The following is a 20,148-nucleotide window of genomic DNA, read 5'->3' on the forward strand; positions in this document are numbered from 1 at the left end:
CTGATATTATCTCCCCTGCCTCTTGGGGCAGAATTTCAGTCATCTGCGAATGCAGCCGCCTCAGAGGGTGAGAGCCGGTGGGCCTGCAGCCTGTGAAAATTCAGTTGCATATCAAAGGAATGATTTCGGTGAGCTCAGAACTCTTTTGTTCTGCCACCAGCCCTTTGTTGCAAAAACTCCTATAAATCCTAGCTCCGCCCCCTCCTCCTGGGAGCTGTTTCTCAGGGCTACCTGAGATGCTGTCTCCCAGGTTTAAGTCCTAATTTTGCCCCAAATAAAACTTAACTCTCAACTTTCAGGTTGTGCATTTTTTTAAGTCGATAAATACATATTTTTTTCTCTGTTTTGGCCACCCCCGCAGAACATGGAGTTCCCAGGCAAGGGATCAGATTTAAGCTGAGGGAGTTCCCACTGTGGCTCAGAGGAAATGAACCCAACTAGTATCCATGAGGTTTCTGGTTCCATCCTTGGCCTCGCACAGTGGGTTAAGGATCCGGTGTTGCCATGAGCTGGGGTGTAGGTTGCAGACACAACTCGGATCTGGCATTGCTGTGGCTGTGGTGTAGGCTGTCGGCTACAGCTCCGATTAGACCCCTAGCCTGGGAACCTCCATATGCCACGGGTGTGGCCGTAGAAAAGACAAAAGAGAAAAAAAAAAAGATACCTTGGAAAAATTTCACATTCTGAAAAATTTGTGCTAAAAATTATAGGTCTTGGAAGTTCCCTTGCGGTGCATAGGTTAGGGATCTGGTGTTGTCACTGCTGTGGCTCAGGCTTGATCCCTGGCCCAGGAATTTTGTACACCTCAGGTGAACCCCCCTCAAGAAAGAAAGAAAGAAAGGAAGAAAGAAAGAAAGAAAGAAAGAAAGAAAGAAAGAAAGAAAGAAAGGAAGGAAGGAAGGAAGGAAGGAAGGAAGGAAGGAAGGAAGGAAGGAAGGAAGGAAGGAAGGAAGACCAATTCCAGGGATAATAATAATGGGGTTATGTTTCTCTGGTATTTATGACCTGAATCCCAGCTAGTTAATCCTCCACAGTCTTAAACCCTGGCTCAGCTTCTTCCTCTAAGATGTGTGCCTTCAGGGCACTCGGGTCTAATAAAGACCATCCTCACTGAAATGAAATGATTCAGGACATAGACTTTGTTTTTCATCATTTTACCTTGGGAGAAATGCCTTTGCAGTACCTCCTCTGCATTCACAGCTTTGATGGATAACTTACCGTAGCCACTACCGAAAGCACTGAACTAGCCACACCAGTACTAAAGGAGCTTCTCTCTGCAGATATCCTGCTTTTTGCTTAGGGTCTTGATATATTGTTAAGGCCCCCTCACCCCCCCTTTTTTTTGGTCTTTTTAGGGCCGCCCCTGAGGCATATGGAGGTTCCGAGGATAGGGGTTGAATCGGAGCTGCAGCTGCTGGCCTAGGACACAGCCACAGCAACACGGGATCCGAGCCGTATCTGTGACCTACACCACAGCTCACGGAAATGCCAGATCCTTAACCCACGGAGTGAGGCAGATCAAACTCGCGTCCTCATGGATGCTAGTCGGGTTCGTTAACCACTGAGCCATGACGGGAACTCTGCTAAGGCCTTCTTAGGCCTTTTTAACAGCAATGAAGTTTGTCACTTCAAAATGTTACCATGCTAGGGAAACAGCGTGATAACTGGCATAATTTCTGTGTTAGCTCAACAGCAGTCCCCTATTACTCAGTAAGTAATTGCCAACACAGAAAAACTCACTGTTGCAAACAAACTCTGCAAAAGAAAGCCTTTGGAGCTCCTAAGCAAAGGAGTGACATGATTTGCTTTCTGCTTCAGAAGGACCATGCTGACCGCTGAGAGGAGGATGAACAATGGAGGAAAAGGGCGGCCCTAAAGGGACCACGCGAGGGTCCAGGTGAGAGGTGATGGCAGTGCCTATGAATCGAATAGCGGTAGAGATGGGGAGAAATGATGGCATTCATTCTGGGTATGATTTGCTGGGAGAGGTGATAGCATTTGCTGATGGAGTGGATATGGGGATTGAGGGCAAGAGAATAATCAAGAACGAATTTTTAGGGAGTTCCCGTCATGGCGCAGCAGTTAACGAATCCAACTAGGAACCATGAGGTCGCAGGTTCGATCCCTGGCCTCGCTCAGTGGGTTAAGGATCGCCTGTTGCCGTGAGCTGTGGTGTAGGTTGCAGACACAGCTCGGATCCTGCGTTGCTGTGGCTGTGGTGTAGGTTGGCAGCTGTAGCTCTGATTTGACCCCTAGCCTGGGAACCTCCATATGCCACAGGTGCAGCCCTAAAAAGACAAAAAGACAAAAAAAACAAAGAATGAATTTTTAGGGGTTCCCATTGTGGCTCAGCAGGTTAAGAACCTGACGTATCTTGGAGGATGCAGGTTTGATCCTGGCCTCACTCAGTGGATTAAGGATCCCAAGTTGCCATAAGCTGTGGTGTAGGTCACAGATGAGGCTCAGATCCATTTGGCTGTGGCTGTGGCCTAGGCCTCAGCTGCAGCTCTGTTTCAACCTGTAGCCCGGGAGCTTCTATCTGCCACAGGTGTGGCCTTAAAAAGAAAGAAAAAAAAAAAGAGTGGTTTCCTAGGAGTTCCCTGGTGGCACAGTTGGTTAACCCACTGAGCAAGGCCAGGGATTGAACCTGCATCCTCATGGATACTAGTCAGGTTTCTTTCTGCTGAGCCACAAGGGGAATGCCTTATACATTCTTTTTCTTGTATTATCTCCCATCATGTTCTATTCCAAGACACTTGATATTGTTCCCTGTGCTATACAGCAGGGCTGCATTGTTTATCCATTCTTTTTTTTTTTTTGCTTTTTAGGGCCGCACCCGCCACATATGGAGGATATGGAGGTTCCCAAGATAGGGGTATAATCAGAGCTGTAGCTGCCGGCCTAGGCCACAGCCACAGCCACGCAAGATCCGAGCTGTGTCTGTGACCTACACCACAGCTCAAGGCAATGTGAGATCCTTAACCCATTTCTGGAGCTTTCTGGATCTGTGAGTTGATGTCTTACATTAATTTGGGGAAATGCTCAATCACTATTGTTTCAAATAATTCTTCTGCTCCTTTCTGCTATTTTCATTATGTGCCTATTACACCTTCTGTATTGTCCCATAGTCCTTGGATATTCTGTCTTTTCTCAGGCTTTGTTTCTGTTTGCTTCTCAGCTTTGGAGGTTTCTGAGATATCCTCAAGCTCAGAGATTCTTTCCTCAGCTGTACTCGGTCTGTTAATAAAGCCCATCAAAGTCTCCTCCATTTCTGTTACAGTGCTTTTGATCGCTAGCATTTCTCTTTGGTTCTTAGAATTTCCACCTCTCTGCTTACCTGGCCCACTTGTTTTTTTTTTTTTGGCTGTGCCCACAGCATGGACCAGGGATCAAACCTGTGCCACGGCAGCCACAATGCCAGATCCTCAACCCTCTGCACCACAGGAGAACTCCTCGTGCACCTGTTCTGGCACAGTGTTTGTGTTATCCTGTAAAGCCCTTGGCATCTTAATCATAGTAGTTTTAAATTCCTTGGAGTTCCCTGGTGGTACTGTGGGTTAAGGATCCAGCGTTGTCACTGCTGTGGCTTGAGTTGCTGCTGTGGCTGGAGTTGGACCCCTGGCCTGGGAACTTCTGCATGCTAGTGGTGGTGGGGGGGTGGCAAAAATAAAATAAGTTCCTGGTTTGTTAATTCCAACATCCCTTTCTTTTCTCTCTCTCTCTTTTTTTTTTTTTTTTTTTTAGCTATTTCTTGGGCCGCTCTCGCGGCATATGGAGGTTCCCAGGCTAGGGGTCGAATCGGAGCTCCAACTGCCAGCCTCCACCACAGCCACAGCAATGTGGGATCTGAGCTGCATCTGCAACCTACACCACAGCTCACGGCAACACCGGATCCTTGATCCACTGAGCAAGGCCAGGTATCGAACCCACAGCCTCATGGTTCCTAGTTGGATTCGTTAACCGCTGAGCCATGAAGGGAACTCCAAGGTCTCAGTCTTTTAGTGAGTCTAGACCTCTGGACTGTGAAACTTACAAATGTTTCTCCCCTTTAAGTGGGACAGTATGGTTAGAGGGGGCTGGAGTTGGGTATCTCCTTTCCCTCAGGTCAGTTAGGCTCCACTAAAAACCCCAGTGGGTTAGGATCTGGTCAACTAGTTTCTCTTGAGGGTTAGACCTTATTACAAAAAAACCCGGCGCCCTGGTGTCTTCCCAAATGGCTCTTCTTCCCCTCTCTCTGTCGGCAGCATGAGGAGAATTTTTGTCAGACATTTACCATGAGAGCCTGGACAAGTCCCCAGAGCTAAAACTCATCAACTGTGGGGGGTCACTGAGGACTGGGCTCCCCGGGAACACCTTCCCTCTCATACTGGCCCGGATGGAGCCTCCAGCAATTTGTCGATTACAGTCGAGAGTTTCCTGTCCAGGCACTGCCTCCCTCAGTGGCTTCTGATCCAGGAAGTTGCGATTCTCTGTGTTCCCTTGTCAGTCTCTTGATGTTGGGGGCAGCGGTTTGCCCTGTGACCTCACTTCTCTTGGGAATCTAGGAAGAGTCGTCGAGTTTTCAGTTTATTTTGCTTTTTACCTATTGGTAGGATGGAGTGTGACACACAAGGTTCTTACATGCCAAACCAGAACCTCAAGTGTTTTCTTAAAAGTTGGAATATACAGGGCGTTCCCTGATGGCCTAGTGGTTAAGTATTGGGCATCATCAGTGTTGTCTCTCGGGTTTGATCCCTGGTCTGGGAATTTCTGTATGTGTACGCCACAGGGACAGCCCCCCAAAATTTTAAAAAATAAAATGGATATATATAGGTGTACATACACCTATATATATCATGTATCTGTATATATCAGCATACATATGTATGTGTATATATATATATCTGTATATATCATATTTTATGCTGATGGGATGCTGTACAAAAATGGATGTGCACGAGAGGAGAGGATAATTGCAGGTCAAAACCCTTGAGTAGGCTGTTTCAATCGGAGAGATGCAAGCAAGTTGCCTTTTGCAGGGCAATTCAGTTGATCAGTGCAAGTTGTAGGGCAGCTAACATCGGGTTTAGCCTTACACTGCGACCAGCAGTTACCCACATCTCACTCCACCAGGCCAAAACACAGCCTGTGCTTTTGCTCACTTGATGGACTGGATTATGCAGAACCATCAGCTTGAAAGTTGCCTCCATCAGTGGAGACTGAGCATGGCAGAAGTGAACAGCGGCGCTCATCAGCTCTGGAGCATGTGTGAACACCCCAGAGACTCCCCGAAATACTTTGTAGAGGAGGGATTGACCTGGAAAGGACTGCAGAGTCCCACAAATGTGGGTGCCCAAGGGAGCTAGTGTCATTTGGATAGTGGTGTAAATGTGACTTCATTTGTACCCAGAGATTGATGAGGCTCTGGTCAAGTGCCCCTAGGTCAGTGCTTCTTAAATTTTAGCATGAAAAACCTGAAAAACTAGTTAAAACAGTGGGCCCCACCCAGAGAGATTGTGATTCAGTAGGTCTGGGGTAGAGCCTGAGATTCTGGACTTCTCAGGTTTTTTGTTTGCTTGTTTGGTTGTTGGGTTTTTTGTTTGTTTGTTTGTTTGTTTTTGCTGCACGCACAGCACGTGGAAGTTCCCTGGGCCAGGGATCGAATCCGTGCCACATCAGTGACCCAAACCACAGTAGTCACAACGCCAGATCCTTAACCCGCTGAGCCACCAGGGAACAAGATTCTGCATTTCTAACAAGCTCTCAGGTGCTTGCTGGTGCTGCCAGTCTTGAGAGAAGTCTGGCTTGGAAGCAGTGGGGCCACAAAGAAGCAATGATCCCCTTTCCATGGGCAGGTGGGGGGGTGGAGTCAGGAAAAGCTCACATACCTTTCCTGTGAAGAAGAGGTGGAAGTATTGGACATGACAAGAATGGGAGGAGAAGGAGGGCACTTAACGTGATGGTGACACCCGAAACTAAATTGATCATGTGTTGATCGACATTGATAGTTAACACAACTGCAATGAACGCACCTGCTGTGCTGTCAACCACTGCAAGGAGACACGCATCTTAGGTAACGCAGTCTTCATGGATGTGTTAGTTCTACTGTATAAATATGATAGGAAAAGATTTGAGTAACACTTTGGCTCTTTCGGTCCTGTGAAGTTAGATTATGGGAATCGAAATTCATTTACAAAGGAGGAGAGGAGGGCCATGTGTTTCATTCCCTACCACGAACCATAATAGATTTTTCATAAATACTTTAAATATCCCCCTCCACCCAGAAAACCTTGCTTATTTAATAGCTGCAGACTCTACCTGTCAGATAGAGAATTTGGCGATGCCTCCTTATTGATTGACATTCTTTAGTTTGATAGTTTAGTTTTGTTTTTAAATTAAGCAAATATCAATGGTGTTATCAGTCTCTCTGGAGGTTTGCACAGATGAACAGTGTTCACAGTGACTTGCTGTGACCTTGTTATAAATCAGAACATTGTTGGGGTTCCTGCTGTGGCTCAGCAGTAACGAACCCAACTAGTACCCATGAGGACTAGTATCCATGGGCCTCGCTCACTGGGTTAAGGATCCGACATGACCGTGAGCTGTGGTGTAGGTCGCAGATGTGGCTCGGATCCTGCATTGCTGTGGCTGTGGTGAAGACCGGCGGCTGGAGCTCCAATTCGACCCCGAGCCTGGGAACCGCCATATGCCATGGTTGCAGCCCTTAAAAAAAAAAAAGGAGCAGAAACATTGAAGTGATGAGAATGGATGCCCCCCCTAGACTGGGTTTGGGAGGGAAAGGAAAGGTGAGAAATATAGTGAACTACCATGGACCGAGCATGGGTTCGAGAAGCGTTGCTGTGAAGGGGGACAAAAGAATGGACATGGAGGTGAGTGGGGTGTTACTAGTGGGAGATACGTGGGCATATCTGAATAGTGATCCAGGAGAGATGGCGAAATTGAGGAGGGAGAGAAAGGAGATAACTGAGTTTAAGACACGCCTCGAAGTTAATTGGTTTCTGAATGCAGAGCCAATTGTCCGGATACCATCAATTAATTCATCCATCTGTTCCCTACTGATCTGAAACCTTTAAAAATGCGAAATACTTCCTTGTACTCCGGAGTCTGTCCCACGGATTGCCACGACTTGGCTTCCAAGCTCCTAAGAGCGTTTTCAAATGTGCCCATGGCGATTGACCTGTTTTATTTCAGCAGTGGTTTCCCGTTTGTGACTCTCTCGGCCTCGGCCTCTGACCACCTCTTCTTAGCAGACTGCTCTTGTTCGAGGGGTACAGTGTTCTCTGGGTCATCTCGCAAGACACGAGACGTCTCATCCGTGTTCCGCATTAGCTCTTCCCTCAGAAGTCCGTGGTCTTGCTCATCCTGGTGTTTGTCTCTCGTGCCGCTGGTTGTCCTTGGACGTCTGGTGATGGACCATTCACGTGAGGGACTAGAGGGCTGTGTTTTGGTCCCTTGGTTTGGAGTCGCCCTTCACCTGGTAGGTTTCCTCTCGCAATGTGACAGCGCTGCGAGGATGGATGGTTGGGACGCGTCGCACACGAGGATCCTAGTCAACCTCTCGGCTCGCTCTTCCGTGACTCGCTTTAGCTCCCCGCCCCTGCGAATTCGGAGCATTTCGGGGGCTCTATTTGGGAGATTCATAATCATTTCCCCAATATCCTTCTCCTAGTTCTGGGTTAGCAGGGTGTGGGGTCCATGGTATAATTTCTGGAAATTTCCTATTATTTCTGAAAGGTCATGTAACAGTGGCGTAAGAGTCCGGACTGCCCGGCTGGGGCAAACTCTTAACTAACCTCTGTCAACTTATTTTTGAATTGGGTAATAAAAGTGCCTTCCTTGTAGAATTATTTAAATGGTTTAATACATGTAAATGATTTAGTGCAGTAGCCGGTCTACTGAAAGCGCTGAACAACTATTAGCATTACGCGTCTCTAGTCTGATACCTTTTCTGGCTTTCTAGCACTGCTCTGGATTTTGTTCTTGTTTTTTGTTTTTTGTTTTTGTTTTTGTTTTTTTTTGTCTTTTCAGGGCTGCACCTGTGGCATGTGGAGGTTCCCAGGCTAGGGGTTGAATCGGAGCTGTAGCTACTGGCCTACACCACAGCCACAGCAATGCTGGATCCGAGCCTCATCTGCAACCTACACCACAGCTTATGGCAACGCCGGATCCCCAACCCACTGAGCGAGGCCAGGGATTGAACCTGCAGCCTCATGATTCCTAGTCGGATTCGCTTCCACTGAGCCATGACGGGAACGCCTCCGGATTTTGTTCTTATTTTTATATTTCTTCAGGCATTTTAGTGGGACTTGAAGGGAAGATGAGATTAAATACATGCGCTACATCCATTACCTTGAACTGGAAGTGAGCCCTACATTTGAAAACAATAAAAATAAACACTCCAGGAGTTCCCATGTGATGCAGTGGAAACGAACCCGACTAGGATCCTTGAGGATGTGGGTTCGATCCCTGGCCTCGATCAGTGGGTTGGGGATCCGGCGTTGCCATAAGCTGTGGTGTAGATTGCAGATGAGGCTCGGATCCAGCATTGCTATGGCTGTGGTGTAGGCCAGTAGCTACAGCTCCGATTCGACCCCTAGCCTGGGGACTTTCCATGTGCCATGAGTGTGGCCTTAAAAAGACAAAAACAAAAACAAAAAAACTTCAGGTTAATTTTCTACTATTTTGACTTTCACATTCTCTTGATTTACTTAGAATAAGCACAGCTGTGAGGAACCAGCGAGATCATCTAATAGAGCACTCTCCCTTTAAAAATGGGCAAAGAGGAGTTCCCTGGTGGCGCAGCAGGTTAAGGATCTGGTTTTGTCACTGCAGTGGTTTGGGTCACTGCTCTGGCACAAGTTTGAGCCCTGGCCCAGAAACTTCCACATGCTGCCCCCCCCCACTTCAAAAGTAAAAATAGGCAAAGAAATGAGAAGTAACTCCCTCAAGTCTGTGAATCTATTTAGGGGAAGATCCTATACAAGAGTCGAGATACTCTCACAACATGGTAAATCAACTATCCTTCAATAAAACTTTACAGTGGGGCGGTGGGGGGAGAGTCAAGATCCCTTGCCTCCTAGCCCAGGTCCCCTACAACCGAAAATAAGTAAATCATGACCGCAGGTGCCAAGGTTATAAACTCTGAATGTCTGGGACCCTCTTCTGCCCCTTTCCTCCTCTCGCAACAGAACAACCCCTTATAGTTAAAGCCAATTCTTCTACCTGGACTTTGATCCCATCCTCTCCTGCTTCCTCCAATATTTTACATTATAATAATACCTACTTTTGTAGTATATTCAACCTCTTGCTCTTAACTGGATCCTTCCCACTGGCCTTGCATCATGTTGAAATCTATCCCTTCTAGAAAAAGGAACAGTGGAGTTCCCTGGTGGCTCAGCAGGTTAAGGACCTGCTGGGGCTCTGGTTACTGCTGTGGTGTGGGTTCAATCCCTGGCCCAGGAACTTACACAGGCCACAGTGTGGCCAAAAAGGGGGAAAAAGGGAACAGTGAAGTCATTCCAGCCCTCCCACTCCCAGTCCTAGATTCTGCTCTATCTTTCCGCTCTCTTTCACCTCCAAACTCCGGCAATGTACTCTTCGAATTGTCCAAACTCTTCTCTCATCCCGCGGGAGCCTGCCGCTGGCCTCCTCACTCCAGCAAACATCTCTCACTAAAGTCACTTATGATTTCCAGGCTACTGCATCCAACAGAAATGTTTCAGGCATCAGATTCTCCCACTTCTCAGCGGCATTTGACTCACCTTCTTGAAACACGTTCTTCTTTGGGCCGTGGGAATCCGACGGGCTCCTGATGTTTATCCTGCCTTCTTCTCAGTCATGTTTGCTGGCTCATCGCTCTGACTCGGCCCATAAATGTTGTGGTTACACAAGCAGGTCTTGGTCCTTTTTTATCCCTTTTAAACAAATTTTATGGGGAGTTCCCGTCGTGGCACAGCGGAAACGAATCCAACTAGGAACCATGAGGTTGTGGGTTCGATCCCTGGCCTTGCTCAATGGGTTAAGTATCCAGCGTTGCTGTGAGCTGCGGTGTAGGTCATAGACGTGGCTCGGATCCCGAGTTGCTGTGGCTGTGGCGTAGCCTGGCAGCTGCAGCTCCAATTTGACCCCTAGCCTGGGAACCTCCATATGCTATGGGTGCGGCCCTAAAAAGACAAAAGACAAAAAAAAAAAAAAATTATGGCTCCACCCTTGGCATATGGAAGTTCCTGGGCCAGGAGTTGAATCCAAGCTGCAGCTTCCACCTTTGCCAAAGTGGTGGCAGCTCTAGATCCTTTAACCCACTCTACCAGGCCAGGAATCAAACCCATATCTCTGCAGTGACCGGAGCTGCTGCAGTCAGATTCTTAACCCACTGAGCCACAGTGGGAACTCCTCCCTTATTTTTTTTTTCCACTGTACAGCAGGGGAGTCAAGTTATACATACATGTATACATTCTTTTTCCTCCCATTGTTCTGTTGCGATGTAAGTATCTAGACATAGTTCTCAATGCTACACAGCAGGATCTCATTGTAAATCCATTCCAAGAGCAATAGTTTGCATCCCTCCCATTCCCTCCCTCTCCCCCTCACTCCCTCCTTCTCCCCCCCGGCAGCCACAAGTCTATTCTCCAAGTCCATGTCTTTCTTTTCTGTGGAAAGGTTCATTGTGTATATTAGATTCCAGTTATAAGTGATATCATATGGTATTTGTCTTTCTCTTTCTGACTTATTTCACTCAGTATGAGAGTCTCTAGTTCCATCCATGTTGCTGCACATGGCATTATGTCATTCTTTTTTATGGCTGAGTAGTATTCCATTGTGTATATATACCACACCTTCCGAATCCAATCGTCTGTCGATGGACATTTGGGTTATTTCCATGTCTTGGCTATTGTGAATAGTGCCGCAATGAACATGCTCCTCCCTTATTTTTTAAGGTGCTTTAGTTCTTCTTAATGTCTCTCTCTGTTCTCCCAGGGTGAGTAAGAGCAACAAGGCTTCAACGGGCATCTGTATAACATCATTTCCCACATCGTATCCCCAGCTTGGCTCTCTCTCCCTCTGATTACTGTCATCCCCTCTAAGATTCCTCAGAATCAACATGTTCATGAGCTCCTCTGTAGCTCAGTGGGTTAAGGATCTGGTGTTGTCACTGCAGTGGCTTGGGTCACTGCTGTGGCACGGGTTCAATCCTTGGCCCAGGAACCTCCACATGCTATAGATGTGGCCCAAAAAGAAAAAAAATTAGCATGTTCAAACAGAAATGTTTATTTCCTGAAGAAGACATGCTTGTGATTTTCCATAGCTCAGTGGAAGACATACTAAGCGATCAAGTCACACAACCCCCAAAGCTAGGCACTACCCTCAAGACCCCTCATTCCGTGTCTCCGATTCGCTATCAACTCTGTGGATCTTATTTTCTAAACAGATCCTGAATCCACCCCCTTCTCTCTGGTCTCCCTCAACCCCCAGGTACAGCTGCCATCATCTCTCCCCTAGACAAAGTGAGCTGCCCTCTAAGCAGTCTGTTCATGGCCTCGTGCTCCCTCTTTGCTTTTTTTTTAATTTTATTATTATTTTGTTAATAGTTATTTCCCCAAAACAATTTTTTTTCTACTATACGGCATGGTTCCCTCTATGCTTTGTCTACACTGCAGCCAGACTTGCGTTTTCCAAATGCATATCTGATTAGGTCACGTCCCTCCCTGCTTCCCCACCCTCCTCAGCACCTATCTCTGTGAAACCGATTAATAGCTGCTTCCTCTTCTTAAGAAAGAGGCAAAATTCTTCCATAGGGCCCGTGAAGCCGGGCTTGCTCTGACCCCTGCCTCCCCTTCCAGCTCCCCTTGTACTGCGCTCTCACGCCTGCATTCCTTTTTGCCTGTTACTCGGATTCGCCGGGGCCCCTCCTGCCGCAGGGCTTCTGCACAAGCCGTATCCTCGGCCTGGAGCAGTCATCCCTTCCCTCTTCTCATGCTTACCGCCTTCTCTGCCTCCCCGATCTCCACTCAAGCTTAATTTCCACTCGGAACACGACCCTGCCTTCCATGACGAAGTCAGGTTTCCTTATCAGAGGCTCCCGGGACCAGACGTGGATTCCTCACCGTTGCAGCTGTCTGTTTATCTCGGGGGGGGGGAGGAGTTGTTTTTGTTTGTTTTTCTTTTTAGGGCCACACCCGTGGCATATGGAAGTTCATAAGCTAGGGGTCTCGGGGTCTCCAGGTCGAATCGGAGCTAAAGCTGCCAGCCTACACTACAGCCATAGCAACGCCAGAGGCTTAACCCTGTTAGTGAGGCCAGGGATCAAACCCGCATCCTCATAGATACTAGTCAGGTTTGTAACCCGCTGAGCCACAACGGGAACTCTTGCAGTTGTCCCTTTATTTGTGTGAATATCTGAATAATTTCTCTCTCCTTCGGTACTCATTCATTCATTCATTCACTCATTCCACAAAGGGTTACCAAGCCCCTACTCTATTCCAGGCATGGTTTTAGAAGGGGTGACTGACTGCAACACGACGTCAAGCGGTGGAAAGAGCCACGGAGAACTAGGAAGCAGGAGAAGAGGACAGGTTGGCTTGGACGGGACCGTTAGGGAAGGCTTCTCGGAGGAAGTGGCTGAGCCGAGGTTTAAATGCAGGGGAGGGCGAGTGGGGAGGGCCCCTGGTGATGAGCGTGGAGGAGCCTGAATAGACAGCAAGGTGTTTAGCCTGTTGGAGGCCCAGTGCGGAGTCAGGGGGGCTGGAGGGGAGCAAAGGGGACAGGTGGTAACGGATGAGGACAGAGAACAAGGCAGGAGCCGGCCCGGAAGAAGCCACTAGGTTTCCTGTTTTCAGGAAGAAGCCACTAGAAGTTCGTCAACGAGGAGGGACAGGACTTAATGCACATTCTCAGATGCTCACTGTGCATGTCTTGGGATGACAGATCAGAGATGATGGAAGTAGAGTCAGTGAGGCGGCAGGGGACCCGAGGAGGAGCGATGGCGATGGCGGTTTGGACCAGGTGGCCACGGAGGGCAGATAGGAATGCGCTGGAAGGATTTGCGTTTCAAGATGTGTGGATGCTCCAACCTCTGCAACGGGTTTCCTTCTCACTTAGAGGAAAAGTCCACCGGCGAAGGGTGGCCGGGGAGGCCCGCTGTGCCGTGGCCCTGTCGCTCCTTGCTCCCCCTTCCAGCCACGTGAGCTTCCTCGTCCACCCGTGAACAGGCCAAGCGTGATCTCACCTTTTGCATCAGAGGCTCCCCCCGTATCAGGAGAGCAGGTGTTAACAGGGTGTTCCCTCAGGGTGCTGCTCAAGGGTCATCTTATCAGAAAATTCTTTCGAGACCGCCCTGTATAAATGAGACACTTCCTATTGCCTGTCCCGCCTTCATTTCCCTGATTCCACTTCTCGCTATAGTACTGACTCCACCTGACAGTCCACGGGACACACACGCATCTATGTACCCCCACCACACACACACACAAAATGTGGGTGTGCTTATTCCGAAAAGACAGGGGTTTGCTCTGTTTTGTGCCCTATGGTATAGAACTCCCAGAAGAGCACCTGGCATGTAGTAGGTGTTTAATAAATGTCTGTTAAATTAATATGCTAGAAACAGAGAATGGGAGGAGCCAAGGAGAAAGCCAGGCTTTGGAGTCTGAATGATGCTGCCACTTATTGACATAATAGTGAAGATTTGTCGAAATGAGGCTTGGGACTTCTTTGCTCCAAACCTCCATCCAGTGGATTCCTGATCTGCCTCATCTATTGCAGATTCAGAGAAGCCCTCAACCCCTCCGGGGGCCCACGGAAGCCTGAGAAAAGTCCAGAACCCTAGGGAGCTGGGCTCCCCTTCTCTTCCCACGGGGCAGAGAGGAAGAAACGAGTGACCAGCCGAATTGATCCTCTCCCTTCCCAAGACTGCTAGGCACATCAGTCGATCCCAGCCCCACCACTGCCGCTTTAGACGCTCCTACTCTGTGTGTGGTTTCCAGGCAAACAGTTGGCCGCCCACCTGAAGAGACAATATGGCTAAGTGCTTTTTTTTTTAATGCAAAAAGAAAGAAATAGAAAAGAACTACCTATTTTCCTCATTCCTGCAGGAGCCCAACCCGATTGACTCGTTGGAGTACATTTTCCACATTCTTAATAGATAGCTAGCAGGAAATGCCTCGTCTAGGCTCTGCTAGAGAGTAGCGAGGGGAGGGCACGGAACCGCCGGGTCCCTCTTGGGCCGGCACTGAGCGGCTCTAAAGGGGGCCAGGCAGCTCTGGCCTTTGAGACGCACCTCTTTGCGCAGCCCCAGTGGCTCGCCTTGCTCTGTCTCAGCCGATGGTCGAGAGTTAAGGTAAGAGAAGGTGGAGGCTTTGGGGAGGCAGGAGGGATGGAAATTCAGCTGGGGAGGAATCGAGGCCGGGGCGTCACATCCTTTGCTCAGGGAGATCCGAAGCCTTTGGGGCTTTCGTTGCAAGCCATCATTGTGCCAACCTCTCAGATGCCCCACGCGGGCCCGCAGGGTGCTGGGTACCATTTCACAGAAAGGTGGCAAGCATGTCCAGGTCGGCAGACTGACCAAACCGCTGCGATCGGATTCCGTGTTAAAATATTTGCATGGAGGACTCGGCGGTATTTCGATGCCTACTCGGTGCCTTTATGTTTAGTGCGCTGGGGAAACGGCAAACCACGGTGGACTTTTGGAGTTTTGCGGTTGGAACGGCACAGGTGGCCAAGCTTGGCCCTGGTTTTTGTTTTTTCTTCTGCAAGAGGCTTTCACTACAAAGCCAGGCACTGATCCAGAAACATCTTGTCCAGGAATGTCCCACCCTTTCTTCCACCCCGCTCTCCTCTCCGTCCCAGCTTTGCGGCGGCCCCTCCTAAACCAGACCCACCCCGACCATTCCCTCCTGAATAGAGACCCCCGGGGCGGGCCCCGGTGGAGCTAGAACCGCTCCAATTTCTCCAGATGTGCTGTGAGATGCGGTTCTGCAAAGGATTAAACCAGATTACAGTTCTCAGAATTCGAATAGCCCTCAAATACGGATCCTCTCCCCCGAGGTCCGAGGACCGCCCAGGGAACTGCTGCGAACTGGATCCAGAGATGTAAAGCCAGGGCTGTCTGTTGAGGGTGTGTCCACCTGTTCGGCGAGGAAAAGAGGGGCAGAGGTAGGAGTTGTGGTTTATTTGGGATCCGCAGTTGTGGAAAGTCCGAGCCCGCCAGGTGAGGGAGCCGAGGCGTTGCTCTGACCTGCTCGGGCTCTTGGCTTTCCCGGCTGTGGCCACTTGGCCTGTGGTCTCTGCCCAAGGCGGCTAGGAGTGTGCTTCACGGCCCTGATGTCCCACGGGTCTGGCCGGCTGCTTCTCGTGGCTTCAGAGAGACTTAGCAAAGACGGACGGTAGGCTGGGTCGAACCTGAGCTAGAGCAGTGGCCTCTGGCAAGAGGGTAACAGGGCAAAACCCACACAGGTGCTAAACAGCCCTTGCAGGTAGAGGCTTTCAGCACACGCAGGCCGGCCTGCCTGCCCTCCAGGGAGCCAGGGTCCTGACGTGAGTCCCACGGAAGGGACGGGACTGTTAGTCCCATCAGGTTGTCAGAAAGGGATGATGGGAAAGACAGACGTTGAATTGAGGCACCTGCGTTCCAACCCCACCTCTGCACCCACCTAGCCGCGTAGCCTGGGCCCTTGATTTCCCTGCTCCAAGCCCAAGTTTGCTCATCTGTAAAATGGGAATAGTAAGACCTACTCTTAGGGTTGTAAATATTGGAGCAAATATACGTGGAGCTTCTGGCATTCAGTAGGTCTTCTGTTATACTGCAGCTTTACAAAAAACACCGCGTCCACATTTCTCATTACTTTATAACTCCTAAGGCCATTGCTTTATTTGATTTGCTATCTTTTGAAATATATTTGACTATAGCGTTGTGTAGATTTAAGGCATACAGTATGTTCACTGACACATTTCTATGTTGTAGTGATAATAGCACCTCTATCATGATGCATAATTATCCATTCTTTTGAGTAGTTGGAAATGATTAAGTTCTAGTCTCTCAGCAAGTTCAACAACTATAATACAGTATTGTCTGCATACACTGCACTGTGCCTTTGATCTCTAGGGCTTATTCGTCACTTACTGCAAGTTTGTACCCTTACATGACAGCTGTCCTGCCTCCCATCCCCTGGGAATGACCATTTTATTTTCTATTTTTACAAGTTTGGCTCTTGAAAATTCCACATATGAGTAAGAGCATCATCCAGCACTTGTCTGTGATTTTTCCCATAACTCACTCAAGGTTGACGTCTTCACTTTATTTCTACAAGTTCAAGTATCTGAACACATCATGTGGTTCTTCACTGAGGAATCATCTACCTTCAGTGAAATGCACAGGTCTTAAGTGTACAACTTGATCAGTTTTGACAAACGTCGATATCCGCATGTAACCTTTACACCGCTCCCCCCCACACACACCCCCGGCCGGTGGAAAACATTTCCAACACCCCTGAGAGGTCCCTCCCGCCCCTCCCCAAGCTCCACGCCACAGGCAACCGCTGTTCTGACTTTTATCACCATAGGTTATTTGTGTCTGTTTCATGTAAATGGCATCATATAATATGTGGTCTCTTGTGTCTGGCTTTTGTCACTCAGCTTAATGTTTTCGTGATTCATCCTTGCCGTTGGGTGGATCAGTAGCCTGTGCCTCTTTAGTGCTGAAGAACATTCCATTGTATGAGAATGTCACAGCTCGTTTATTTGTTCTCCTGGTGGTGGATATCTGTGCTGTTTCCACTCTGGGGGCTCTTACAAATGAGGCCGCGGGGAACACACATGTAGAATCTTCGGGTGGACATCTGTTTTCGCTTCTCTTGGTTGTGCTGTGTACCTCGAGAGGGGTTGCTGGCTCACATGGGAAGCACACCTTTAACTTTAGAAAAAAGCGACAAACAATTTTTCAAAGTGGATGTTAACCATGGGTTTTGAAGTGAGGATAGAGTGGATTCATTTGTCATGTTGTGCATGGCTGTCACCCTGGGTGAAACAGGTTGACTTGCTCCATCAAAGGCTTCTGCAGACAACAGAATCCAGCCGTGACTGGGGCTAGAAGGATGCTGAAAGGAGACCTTCTTCTAAGTAAGGGTCCCCGGCTCGCAGCCGGATTCCCTCCTAATGTTGCCATCATCATCTGCTGACACGTCTAGCAGAGCCGTAAAAGAAGGCTGCGAAATTTTCATATACCTCCATGCCTTCATTTTATCCAAGAGGCATGTGAAGCCCAAAGAGGCCCCGTGATTCCTTCAAAGTCCCACAGGCAGCCAAGGAAAACTCCAGGTCCTCCGACTCCTAATTGGTGTGATTCCTTGTGTTTTTCTTTTTTCTTTTCTTTTTGCCATTTCTTGGCCCGCTCCCGCGGCACATGGAGGTTCCCAGGCTAGGGGTGTGATCAGAGCTGTAGCCGCCGGCCTACGCCAGAACCACAGCCAGGTGGGATCCAAGCCACATCTGCAACCCACACCACAGCTCATGGCAATGCCGGATCCTTAACCCACTGAGCAAGGCCAGGGATCGAACCTGCAACCTTGTGGTTCCTAGTTGGATTCGTTAACCACTGAGACAGGATGGGAACTCCTCCCTTGTGTTTTTCTGCATGAAACGGCATTCCCTTACTCAGCCATTGTTTACTTAGTGTTGGGTGCTAAGGATAAAAAAAAATGACCAAGAAATGGCCCTCATCCTCAAGGATCTCAGAGACTAGAGAGGGAGACAGGCTATTAAATTCAAGCCATGTTTATTACATGCATCAGAATGAATAGATTCAACGCATCTTTAGCCAGAGCGCAGGGCAAGTCCGATTGGATGACCACAGGTAATAAAGCCTCCAGCCCGCTTACTTCCTAGTAAAGGAAGGCCACAGCCTGTTTCCAGTGCCCGCTCTGTGCCAGGTCCTGGGTGCAAAAGGACAGCCTCTGCCTCAGGGAGCCCACAGCTAGGATCCCACGACGGAGGCTAAGTTTAAGGCAATTCAGCATTGCTCACTCTTGAGCTGGATTGCAGGCACCGTTCTAGACCCAGAGGAAGTGCAGTGAGCAGAGCTAACAATCCGACAGTTTTTCAGGGGCTTTTCCCCAATGTTGCTGCAACGTATTAGTGTGAAGAGTGTCTTTTGCATTTGGTTGACAGTATGTCAGTCTAGAGGCCTTGGGACTGGTGTGGTTTATAACCGCTAGTTTCTAAGATGGGGGGTGGGATGGGGTGCATGCGGGACACCATGGCATGTAGACGGCAGCATCCGGGAGATGCTTCTTAGGGACCCTGAAACTGCCCTGGGGCGCTTAGCCAAGTCCGCTGGGGCGCTTGTGCCCTTGTCCAAGGGCATCTCCACGTAGTTCCGGGGAAATGCAGGCACTTCCATAGAATGCAAGTTCCTCCACTCTGGGCCTCAGTCTTCTTTCTCCCCCATTTCCTGATGCTTTTTGTTTTTTTAAGGGAGGGAGAACTTTATTTGCTTATTTCAGCTGCACCCACGGCATATGGAAGTTCCTGGGCCAGGGATTATCCAAGCGGCAGCTGCCACCTACACGACAGCTGAGGCAACGCCAGATCCTTAACCCACTGTGCCGGGCCAGAATTAGAACCTGTGCCACTGCAGTCGCTTCTTAACCCCCTGAGCCACAGTGGGAACTCCTCTGCTCTTCTAACCATGTTCCCAGAGAATTTTTCTCATTTGTAAGAGAGGGTCCCTTCATCTAGTTGTAGAGCTGTCTTGTTTCCCTTGGGGTCCCAGAGAGAGAGCCTGGCCCTTGGGAGCAAACTGCTTGCCCTTAAGGATGCCGCTCATCCAAAGTAGCGCTGAGCCACTTGGAAAGAGTGCCAGTGACATTTTGTGTTTGGTCCGCAGCTATCCCCTGTCCCCTTGCGCGACGATGGAAGAAGTAAGGAAAACCACGGTGCAGAGGCAGAGCCCCATCAAGACTGAATGGAATTCCCGCTGTGTCCTTTTTACCTATTTCCAAGGGGACATCAGCAGCGTGGTGGATGAGCACTTCTCCAGAGCGCTGGGCACTGTCAGGAGCCCCCAGGGACTGAGCCCTTCCGGCCGCAGCGGGGATGTGATCCTGAGGAATGGTGAGCACGTCACAAGGGAGGGGCTGGAATTTTCTATCAGGCCTTCACGGAAAGACCCATTCTCATGCCCTCGATCCTCTTAGACCATGTGTACCTCTGCTGAGTTTGCAACACGCTGTCTGGTGAGAAGCCACGCGCCTTTCTCACTGTTAAAGCGAACTGGTTTACCTATTTCCATTGTCTTAAAGGCTGGGCTCACTACCCAGGGTCACAACTGTTCACTATTATCGCCATGATCAGTATTGCTGTCAGGACCACTGCTGCTGCTACCAGGGGCTGACAGGGCAGGAGCACACTGTACCTGTGCCCGGCCGCCTCTCCATCAATAGGGAATGCTCTGGGGAGAAGGGGTGGGGCCAGAGGGGGACAGATGAAAGGTCTTGCCTCATTCCTCTCCCAACCCTTCAAAGCAAAAGGGGTGCCTGTTGCACACCTATTGGTTTTTTGTTTTTTGTGTTTTTTTTTGTTTTGTTTTTGTTTTTTTTTTTTTTTTGCTTTTTCAGGGCTGCACCTGCAGCATATGGAAGTTGCCAGGCTAGGGGTCGAATCGGAGCTGCAGCTGCCGGCCTACACCACAGCCACAGCAACACCAGATCTGAGCCACATCTGCAACCTACACCACAGCTCACGGCAATGAAGGATCCTTAACCGTTTGAGCGAGGCCAGTGATTAAACCCACATCCTCATGGATACTAGTTGGGTTCATTACCACCGAGCCACAATGGGAACTCCTACTATTGGGTAATTATAAAAAAAAAAATAAGCATCCTTTCTTCTCAAAACAATTACTTCAAGAGAGCTATGTCAAAAGATGCTCATCGAAATATCCAGGTCTGGAGACAGCTGTGAAAATGAAGCTGGCAAGCACTGCCCTGTGACCTTCCTGGCCCCTGGACCTGATCGCCTCCACAGGCCCCTCCCTCCAAGTGAACAAGGACATTTTGTGACTGCATTGGTATAAAAACAAATCTAGGAATTCCCGTTGTAGCTTAGTGGTTAACGAACCCGGCTAGTATCCATGAGGATGCAGGTTCGATCCCTGGCCTC

The 20,148-nt window shown here is 49.0% G+C and overlaps 1 protein-coding gene across 3 annotated transcripts in view; it reads left to right on the top strand.

The window, feature by feature from the left end:
- Positions 1 to 1,762: 1,762 nt before the first annotated feature.
- Positions 1,763 to 20,148, top strand: part of VGLL1 (vestigial like family member 1) — a 34,486-nt gene continuing 16,100 nt past the window's right edge. For 2 of the 3 annotated variants that reach the window (XM_085007400.1, XM_021079892.2), the window contains exons 1-2: positions 14,147 to 14,332; positions 18,875 to 19,101. In XM_085007400.1, coding sequence (XP_084863526.1) covers positions 18,900 to 19,101 — 202 coding nt within the window. In that variant the 5' untranslated portion in view covers positions 14,147 to 14,332; positions 18,875 to 18,899. Of the gene's footprint in view, positions 1,898 to 14,146; positions 14,333 to 18,874; positions 19,102 to 20,148 lie in introns of those variants that run through there. The other variant, XM_085007401.1, reaches the window with a different exon arrangement.

This window comes from Sus scrofa, chromosome X (assembly GCF_054392235.1).
Source record: "Sus scrofa isolate SSC_HxYL_T2T_F1_AM1 chromosome X, Sscrofa_HxYL_maternal_Yorkshire_Landrace_v2.0, whole genome shotgun sequence".
Classification (NCBI taxonomy): Eukaryota; Metazoa; Chordata; class Mammalia; order Artiodactyla; family Suidae; genus Sus; species Sus scrofa.